This window comes from Arachis hypogaea, chromosome 20, assembly GCF_003086295.3.
Source record: "Arachis hypogaea cultivar Tifrunner chromosome 20, arahy.Tifrunner.gnm2.J5K5, whole genome shotgun sequence".
In the NCBI taxonomy this organism is placed as follows: domain Eukaryota; kingdom Viridiplantae; phylum Streptophyta; class Magnoliopsida; order Fabales; family Fabaceae; genus Arachis; species Arachis hypogaea.
The window spans coordinates 13,553,888-13,564,347 of NC_092055.1; the positions used below are offsets into that span (position 1 = coordinate 13,553,888).

General features: G+C 31.1%; 1 protein-coding gene across 1 annotated transcript; it reads left to right on the top strand.

Moving 5' to 3' along the window:
- Nucleotides 1-5,284: 5,284 nt before the first annotated feature.
- On the top strand, nucleotides 5,285-7,168 carry LOC112784850 (F-box protein At1g67340). The gene is made up of 3 exons (XM_025828181.3): nucleotides 5,285-5,874; nucleotides 5,978-6,140; nucleotides 6,233-7,168. Exons 1-3 carry the CDS (start codon nucleotides 5,534-5,536, stop codon nucleotides 6,956-6,958), a joined length of 1,230 nt encoding a protein of 409 aa, XP_025683966.1. The 5' UTR covers nucleotides 5,285-5,533; the 3' UTR covers nucleotides 6,959-7,168.
- The last annotated feature ends 3,292 nt before the right edge of the window (nucleotides 7,169-10,460 follow it).

The following is a 10,460-nucleotide window of genomic DNA, read 5'->3' on the forward strand; positions in this document are numbered from 1 at the left end:
TTTAAAAGCCATGCTATCATAATGATATCCTAGTTTGCATTTAAATAACTCACTGTTCAAACCTTGTTGAAGATGACTAGTAGAAGATCATGCTTCCCAATAAGCTCCTCAGCACGCAACTCAGGTATCTCCCTGTCACAACAAGCATTATCCATCATTGTCATCATCCCTTAATATTTAAAAATAAATATTAATAGACATTATAGAAAAATGTGCAACACTTACTGGACGTAATCCACCACCGACTAGTCCACAGACTGGATTTTCTCATCCTCACCCTTTTTGCCCATGGAACTACCTTTGTGTTTTCGCAATCTCTTTCTAGTCAGGTTGAAATGTTCCTCACCAAAGTGTCTTGCTAAGGAAGGTACTTCTTACATATTCTTGTGTTAATAGGCCTCTTTGAGTTACTAGGGCTAACTTTAAACAAGCCCATATTAGAGAGAGAATGCATTAGGAAGGATTCATTTGAAGCATAAATACTCAACAACAAAAACAAATTAAATAAATGCATCAAAATCGAGGCTACAAAAGAACAAAGTGTAACTATCTACTAATCAACAACTCATTAGTATAAACACATCAAATCGAGGCTACAAAATCAAACCAAAATGGGTTGAAAGAAAAATAACCAACCAATTGGAGGGAAAATATATTGATATCTAACTTTAAAATAAGAAAATACACCATATCATAACAACCATCCAGAATTAAAAAAAATTAATAAACTTCATATTAAGAATCGAAAACCAAAATAATTTAAACCACATGCCTCAAAGCATAAGCAAAAGTAAAGTGAAGCCATAAGCCAAAAGTAGAAGTAAAAGGGAAGCTAGAAGAAAAATGGTGGTGACAAACCTCGAAGAACAGAGGTGACAAACAGAGGCAAGGAAGCGAGCAGTGAGTAGCGAGATCCATGAGCGGCAATAGACTAAGGAAGAGAGGATTAGATGATGGTGGTGGCATAGAGAAGGAGTGAGGTGAGGTGAGCCACCCAACCTCTGACATGACGGTGTAGAGGATGGCGATGGTGGACGATCGGACGGTGTTGAGCCTAAGGACAAAAGAGCCAAGAGTGAGTGTGGTGAGGTTGGGGGCATAGTGCAGTCAAAGGTGGAGGAGAATTATGATTTTAAGTGTTAAAAAAAGTATATATATTTTTATTTATTTTGTGGATCTGAGTATATAAATGTGAAATCTACAATCCGCTCCTATTGGATTGCGGATAGGATTATATCCATGAATTGTAGATTGTATACAGATAAATGTCAAAGATCTGTGGATCATATCCGATAAATTAACACCCTAACTTAGCATTTTTTTGTTTCTAAAATACATATATGTATAAATATAATATTTATTTTGTAGATTTAGCTAATATATGCTCTTCTATATGTGCTCTTTATGTGTCCTAAGAGTACATGTTAAGATTACTAATTAAAAAAATTTGTATAGAAAAATATAATATTTAAATTTTTAATGTATATATGGTTCATTATCAAATAAAAAATTTAAATCGTCTACTAATAAAAATTCAAATCGTACATGATAATTTCTCCCTTAGTTTAATTTCTCTTTAGATTTAGGTTTTAATATTGTTTTAGTTTAGTTTTTTTTATATTTTCTTGTTCTATCCTCTTAATTCAATTAGCTTTTATTGTTAGTTTCTTGTTTTATGCTATTTTAGTTTCATGAACTCTTGTGAATCTTGGTTTTCTATTAATGCAATTTTGATGTTTTTCATCTTATTGATGCTTACTTGAGTTATTTTCATTGTTTTCTTGAGTTTAATAGTTATAGATTTCATAATTCATGCAATTTATAATGATTGTTTATATGCCTTCTAAGTGTTTGATAAAATGTCTCTTTCAATTATAGAGTATATTTTACACTTTTGGCTTGGGATTGAGGACTTAGGTAACCTTGAGTCATTCATGTCCAATATTAATTGGTGATTTAGGGTTGTTAGTTGATTTTGTTTTCACTAACGCTATTCTTTTACTAAGCTAATTCGTGAGTTGGCTAGGATTTGTGGATTAAGATCAATTATGCCTATTTGACTTACCCTCAATGTTAGGGTTGACTAAGTGGAATTAACTTTTCATAATTGCCATGTTTGTGGAATATAAGACTAATAACTTCAAAAATCTAGGGTTAAGTACGATTTTGGTCCCTAACATAGAAGCAAAAATTTATTTCGTTCCCGGATTTTTTTCGCTACAAAATGGTCCCGAAAATTTCAGTTTGTTTTAAAATCGTCCTTTTTATTAATTTTTTTATTCCAAAATTACCCCTAACTAAAAAAAAAGAAAACGTTGAATAAGGGAGAAAGGGGGAAGGGATTCGTGGGGGGGGGGGAGGGAGGAGAGTTGGTTCAGGGAAGAAGAGGGGGGAAGGGGCAAGGGCTACCACCACTGCTCGTCGTCGTTCGGTGGCTAGATCTTGTCGCTGCTCCTCTGGGCTCGGCGGAGGTGCTCGATTGCGGTGGGTTCTGGTTCGAGGCAAGAACAAGGAAAGAGTTTGGTGGTGTGCCGAGGGAGAAGAAGAGGTCGTGCTGTGACGGTGGCGCTAAGGTAGCATGAAGAAAGAAGAAGAAAAGGGTTGCGACGCTGTAATGGCGGATCAGAGCTGTGATGGCGGTTTCGGGTGGCTCGCTGGCTTCTGCTACTGCTCCCATTCTTCTTCTGCTTCTACTTCTATTATGTTGTTGATTTCTGATTATTGTTGCTTCTGGTTACTTCTACTTCTGATTGATTACATTGTTTCATTGTTGTTGTTGTTGTGTTCTGCTCCTGCTTCTGCTTGATTACATTGTTGATTCATTGTTGTTGTTGCTGTTCTGCTCTTGTTTCTATTTCTGCTCCTGCTCCTGCTTCTGCTTGATTAAATTGTTGATTCATTGTTGTTGTTGCTTCTAGTTCTGGTTCTGGTTCTACTTTTGCTTCTGCTTTTGCTTCTGCTTCTGCTTGATTTTAGGGAAGAAGGGGAATGGGCATTTTGGTCCGCCGGACGGTTTTAAAACTAAGTTAAACCTTCGGGATCATTTTGTAGCGAAAAAAAAAAATCGGGGACGAAATAAATTTTCAGCCTCTATGTTAGAGACCAAAATCATATTTAACCCAAAAATCTAACATATCCTACAATCCTAAATAACCTTCCTTGGTAGCATTTCAAGTTATCAAAATCTAACTACCTAATAGCTTACTACTTCTAACATGCACTTGTATTAACATCACTAGAATACTCTAACTAACTACCACACGATTTATGCTAACATTACTAGAATGACTAATTTATGTTTAAACAAGGAAAATTTGTTCACTAACCTCGAGGTGGATGGCGCAAGCAATATGTGCGACTCCATCTAGCCGATATAGACGATTCGAGTTGTCCTCCATGTGTTCAGCTTCCAATATTCCAAGGCTGTATTCCGATTATTTCGGATCTGGTGGTGGGGTTGGTTTGGGGTTTGTATGTTTTTGTAGTTCGAATGAATGAAATTTGATTTGTATATGTAGGGTGTGTTTGGCAAACACGTTGGGGCGGAGAGAAGCACGTTTGAGCTTCTTGAAAGCTTCACTCTTATGTTTGGCCATTTTTATCTTTGTGAACGCAGAATTGATTCTGCCTCTGAACCCACGTTTAGGAGAAGCTCAAATTTGTACCTTCTGCGTTTCACGTTTTACGTTCACGTTTAGGAGAAGCTCAAATATTTCTTTTTTACCAACCCTACCCTTCATTTTCTTCTATAAAAATGATACTAGTAACTATTATCTTCACAGTCATTCTTTGTAGTTCTTCCTACTTCTTCATAATTTTTTAGTTCCATTTTTTTTCATCAAAATCGTTCAGATTTATTTCAATCACTAACAAATTGAAATTTTTTTATTTTTATTTGATTTTATTCATATGAATTTTATTTACGTTTTATGGTATTTTTTTGTTCATATAATATATGTTGTTGGTTTTATGAAATTTTTATTATTTCTTATCTGTATAATTTTTTTCTATTCTTTGATGTACTCTATTTTTGTTTTGTATTAATTTTTTTATTTTTTATTCTGAATTTGTAAAATTTGTAATTGTAATTATTATATATTACGTTTATTATCAAAATTTTGAATAATATAAATTATGATCCTATAAAAAAATGACAAAATAAATAAAAAATTAATTATAAGTAACAATAGAGTCATAAATAATAAAAATTTATAGTCTAAAATAATACTAAATTAAAGAGTACTGACGATACTAAAAAAAATTATAGAATATTTTCTTTTTGTGTGACATTATAAAATTTATAGTACTCTCTTTTATATTTTTATTTTTTATTATATTTATTTTATTTATATGATAAATATTTTTTATAGTATTCTGATTTTGCAGGTATATAAAATTGATGTCTATTTTAGTAATTTTTCATCTAAAAGTGATTTTGAGTAGTATAATCCAAACAATATTTATTTTACTATAATCAATTTTAATACAAAGATTACCAAACATAAATCACGTTAACCCAAACTAACTTATCATCAAAATCAATTTTACAAAATCAATTTTATGCAAACTCTGGTTTGCAAACTGTAATCCAAACACACACGTAGCCATTTTTACCATAAATCGAATCCACTGGATTCAAATTGCTTGAGAGAGGTTTTACATGTAAATCGAATCTATGGGTTTCGATTTACGAAAACTACTAAATCAAAATCATTGGATTCGATTTACCATGGGCTTCTCTTTACATCTATAGATTGAATTGAATGAATTCGATTTACTAGCATATATAAATCGAATCCATTTGTATCGATTTAATATGGTCATTTAATTCGAAGTCATTAGTTTGTATTTATACGTAAAATCTATTTACATGCAATTTAAATCTTATGACTTCGGTTTAGTACGTATTAAGATAAATCAAATTTATTAAATTCAATTTATATAAAAATGTAACTTAAGATATTCAAATAACTTTTTATATTTTGAAAAATCTACTTAATATTAGAATGCTATTGGTTTATTAAAGATTTAAAATAAATTGCTCTTAAATTGACGTAAAAATAATGTACCTGAATTTTCATTTTTTATTGCAGTGGCTCTAGTATTGTTGTCATGAGCAGTGTTAGAATATAATTAGAATTAATTAGTATTATTTATTATATATGAATATTTATTATAGAAGATTACATTTTTATTATTATGATTCTTTTAATATCTATAAATATTCTTTTATATTGTATCATTCTACCCAAATTAAATAGACAACTTAATTATATTCAATAATACATAAATTCTTTTTCTGAGTCTTGTTTCTAACAAGCAGCATTGGGGTGCGGTACTCCTACGGTACTCCTACGGTACTCCTGTTGGATTCATTTCTCTTTCTTTCTCGTCTATAACTCCTCAAACCAAAGTCCTCCCTTTGCTTTCACTCTTCTTTATTTATTACTCACAGTTACAAAGGGAGAAGCTTGGACTACTCTACGGCACATACGCACAAATAAATAGACCCAAGAAGTAATAGAGACCTATTATGAGAACCAGAAGAGGAGGCCTCTCTTATCCTCCACTTCTACCCTTATCCACCATGTGTTCAAACAAAGCTCTCTCAGAAAGGTCCTCTTTCAACACACTCACACCACGCCCCAATAGAAACAGAAACAACAAAATGCCTTCTTCGCAACAACAATTTGTTATCCGTAAAAGGCACAAGACATTATCATTATTATCATCTTCCTCTTCCGACACAACAACAACAACAGTCGGAGGCTCCGAACTCTTGGAGATTTTGCCGGATGACCTTCTCCTCTCAATCCTCGCGAAACTTAGTTCGTCCTCCAATTCTCCTTCCGATTTCATCCGTGTTCTTTTGACGTATGTTCCTGAAATCTTGCTATTTTATATCTTTTTCCTTTTTGAGTCTATTTTATTATCTTTTTTCACTCTTAATTAAAAACCTTTTTCTGGGGAAATACAGGTGTAAAAGGCTGAACACGTTGGGTCTTCACTCGATGGTTCTATCAAAAGCATCCCAAAAAACATTCTCAGTCAAAGCCAGAAGCTGGTCAGAATCTTCTCACCGCTTCCTCAAACGTTGCGCTGATGCCGGAAACATCGAAGCATGCTACACTCTTGGAATGGTAACTTCAAAAAAACTGGAACCAAACACACCATAAATATTTTTGGCATAGTTAATTATATTATTTACAAAACTTTTTTCTTTTATATGCAGATTCGGTTCTACTGTTTAGAACACCGTGAGAGTGGAAGGTCGCTAATATCGAAGGCGGCGATGAGGTGTCACGCGCCGGCACTTTACTCTCTGGCCGTTTTACAGTTCAATGGGAGCGGAGCCTCGAAGGACGACAAGGACCTAAGGGGCGGTGTGGCTCTTTGCGCACGCGCCGCATTCCTCGGCCACGTCGACGCGCTGCGCGAGTTGGGTCATTGCTTGCAAGACGGTTACGGAGTTAAGCAAAACGTTATGGAAGGGCGACGGTTTCTCGTTCAAGCCAACGCGCGTGAGCTGGCGTCCGTTTGCAACAGCCTCCACGCGCGCACTAATATCACGTGGAGCATTGTGCCGAACCAGAACCCGAACTTAAATCCAAGGGTCCAGTATGCTGCAGGGTGTCCGTTGCTAAGTGATTACGGCTGTAACGTCCCGGCCCAGGAGCCACACCTTGCGAACCGGTTCATGATTGAGTGGTTTTCGAACCGGGGTGGTTCGGCCGGGCCGAATCGGAGGCTGTGTTCACATTTGGGTTGTGGAAGGCCTGAAACGAGGAAGAGAGAGTTTCGGAGATGTTCGGTTTGTGGAGTGGTTAATTATTGCTCACGCGCTTGCCAAGCACTTGACTGGAAGAGTCGGCATAAAGTGGAGTGTGCTCCTGTTGAGAGGTGGATCGACGATGACGACGGTGAAGACGGCGGTGAGGTGGCAGTGGTGGATAGTTAGGAATTTTTTTGGGGATTTTGGAGCTCCCCATTGACGGGGAATGTAACGGTAACGGAAGCCTGTCTGGAAGTTACAATGAGTATGTGAAAAGGAATAGAAAAGAAAAAGGAAAAATAGAAAATTGCGTTGGAGTATTAACTGAAATTTATTAGCTCCAGAAAAAGAAAAAAAAAAAAACAAAGATGATGGGATCACTTTTGTTTTCGTTTATTCACAGGTGTATTTCTTTGCCTTTTTTTTTAATTAAACATAGTCCTTATTTCTGTTTTCTTAGGTAATATTTGGTAACAATTTGGTAATAAAATAAATATTATGCACATAAAAAAATAATTATTAAATTAGTTATTATATATTTGTGTGTAAAATATATATTATTTAATTTATTTTTAATATGTATTATATATTTTAATATTGAACTCTAAAAAATGTTAAATGAACAAATTATACTTATTTTTAAAAAGATGAACAGGTTATAGCTAAGTTTAATCCTTTTTTTTCCATCTTATGTCACTCCTCTCTAACCTCTTCTTTCTTTAACTTAAATTTCTGATTATTAATCTTTAAACTATATGATCAACTTGGTTAATTTTTTTTTAATTAGGAGCGAAACTCTAATCCAAGTGAGAAAAAGAAAACTATGTTATTTGAGTTTTAACTCGATAGTCTTAAATATTTAATTTGATCATATAATATCAATATATGTATTTTTTTAACAAATTATAGTTAAAAATAATAGTCTTTCTATCCTCATTTAGAGGTTTCGAATTCGATTCTTTGTATACATATAATATGATCATTTAATAACAATTAAGATGCTTCTACGCTGTGGTAGAAGAATTTTTTTAACAAATTTAAGAGTTAGACATTTTTTTTAAAATATTATAAATAAAAATTTAAATAAAAATATTTTTATTTTTATTATATTAAATTTATTAATAATATATTAGGAGACAAGATTTTCTATTTAATTGTTTTAACCAATTTTTAAGGAGATTCGTTTAGGAATATAATTTTGATACACCAATATAGGAAAGAGTTTTATATAATTATAAATAAATAGTCGAATTTGTTTTCGAGAGATTCTCCAAATTAATTATCGAAAGATATTATAAATCAAATTTGTCTTTCAAAATGTTAAATTGGTCATATTTGTCTTTTTGTCACTTTTGCTGATGATGGTGTCAAACTTTGTTGGTATGGTAGGAGTACGTTAAGTGATATTATAGTACACACTTGATAATTCTAATTGGATACTAATATTTTATGAAATTAGATCAAATCAACTCCAAATTGATGAACTTCAATGCGGTCCCTTTTAATTTGAGGTTAATTTCATCTAATTGCATAAACTTATCATGTTAACCACTAATTAAGACAGTCAAGTATGTACTAGTCAATGTGGTATTATTTAAGTGTCACATAAACAAATTTTGACATTGTTAGCAAGTGACGGATCCAGAAAATTTTGATAGTGGGGGCGAAATATATATAACATGATAATAATTTTTATAATAATAATATTAAGTTTACATAAAAAATTAGGTATCAAATTATCTAGTATAAATTTGTGTATAAATATATATATATTATTTAACTTATTTTTAATATGTATTTTGTATTTCAAAATTTGTATTTTAAGATTTATTTTGTACAAATGATTATTTTATGTATACGTAGCATAATTGTTGTTATAATTATATTTTGTTATTATAAAATATGATTAGATTTCAAAATATCTAATTACAAATTAAAATACTAAAATAGTAATTTAAATAATAACATATAATTTAAAATTTAATTTTTTATATTTCGTATTTAAAAACCTTGACAATATAATCAAAATGTCTCTTTTTTTGTATATGTCGTTGAACAATAATTTAAAACTCAACTTTCATATAATTAGCTCTTGATGATATTCATAGTTGAAAAAGTTCATTCAATTAGTGTAGTTATAAAAAACTAAAGCTAATTTCAAAAGAAGAAATACAAATGGATAAATAATATTCTTTTGAGTCGATTTCTAAGAAAGAACATCAATCTTATTTAAATTTAAAAATTGATCATTATAATGGGGTAAAAAACCCAAATAAACCAAGCTGAAAAGTTTATTATCCAAATCAGCCAAAACAAAAATTATTTCAGCAATCTACCAATGGCCATTTATATATAATTCGAATCAATATGATTCGAACTACAAATACATGTAATTCGAAATAACTTGCTTCGAATTACGTTTAAATGAATATGCATGTAATTCGAATCAAGTAAATTCGAATTAGAGAAGAGTAAATCGAATTGACTCGATTCGAATTAGTAGGCTCATGTGACTCTATGGAGTTCGAATCATATTGATTCGAATTATTCAATGTTGGTGACACTAGGTAGTTCGAATTAAGTTGATTCGAATTACTAGTGAGTTGCCTATATAATGCTACGTTAGTTGGATATATATCAAATTTTTTTTTCACATTCTTACTTGGATAGTTGGATATATATCTTATAGTTGATACAAAAGATATTTACTGTATAATTTTATTTTTCTAAAAATATTATATATACACAATTTTAGAAATATTTAAAAAATATTATTAAAATTAAAATGATATTTTTTATTATTTGAAAATAAAATTAAAAATTAAAAATTAAAAATTAGGAATTAATATTGCTAGGTAGCCAGTAGTTGTGGTGGCAAATTTGTACCCTAACAAAAATATTAGGGATTAATATTGTTAGGTAGACAAAAAAAAACAGCCAAAACTTATCTTATTTAGCATTAATTATATAAATTTAGTTACAGAATATTAATTCCTAATTTTTAATTTTTAATTTTATTGTCAAATAATAAAAAATATAATTTTAATTTTAATAATACTTTTTAAATATTTCTAAAATTGTGTAATCATCAAAATATATATATATATATATATATATATATATATAAAATATTTTTAGAAAAATAAAATTATACAGTAAATATCTTTTGTATCAACTATAAGATATATATCCAACTATCCAAGTAAGAATGTGAAAAAAAAATTTTGATATATATCCAACTAACGTAGCATTATATAGGCAACTCACTAGTAATTCGAATCAACTTAATTCGAACTACCTAGTGTCACTAATATTGAATAATTCGAATCAATATGATTCGAACTCCATAGAGTCACGTGAGCCTACTAATTCGAATCGAGTCAATTCGATTTACTCTTCTCTAATTCGAATCTACTTGATTCGAATTACATGCATATCCATTCAAACGTAATTCGAAGCTAATTGTTTCGAATTACATGCATTTGTAGTTCGAATCAATATGATTCGAATTATATTTAAATGGTCATTGGTGGATTGCTGAAAAAATTTTTGTTTTGGCTGATTTGGGTAATAAACTTCTCGGCTTGGTTTATTTGAGTTTTTTACCCTTATAATGGACATCTAGTATGAAATACTCAAATTGACTATTAAGTGTCGAAAGTTGAATAAAAAATTATTGTGGGGTCAA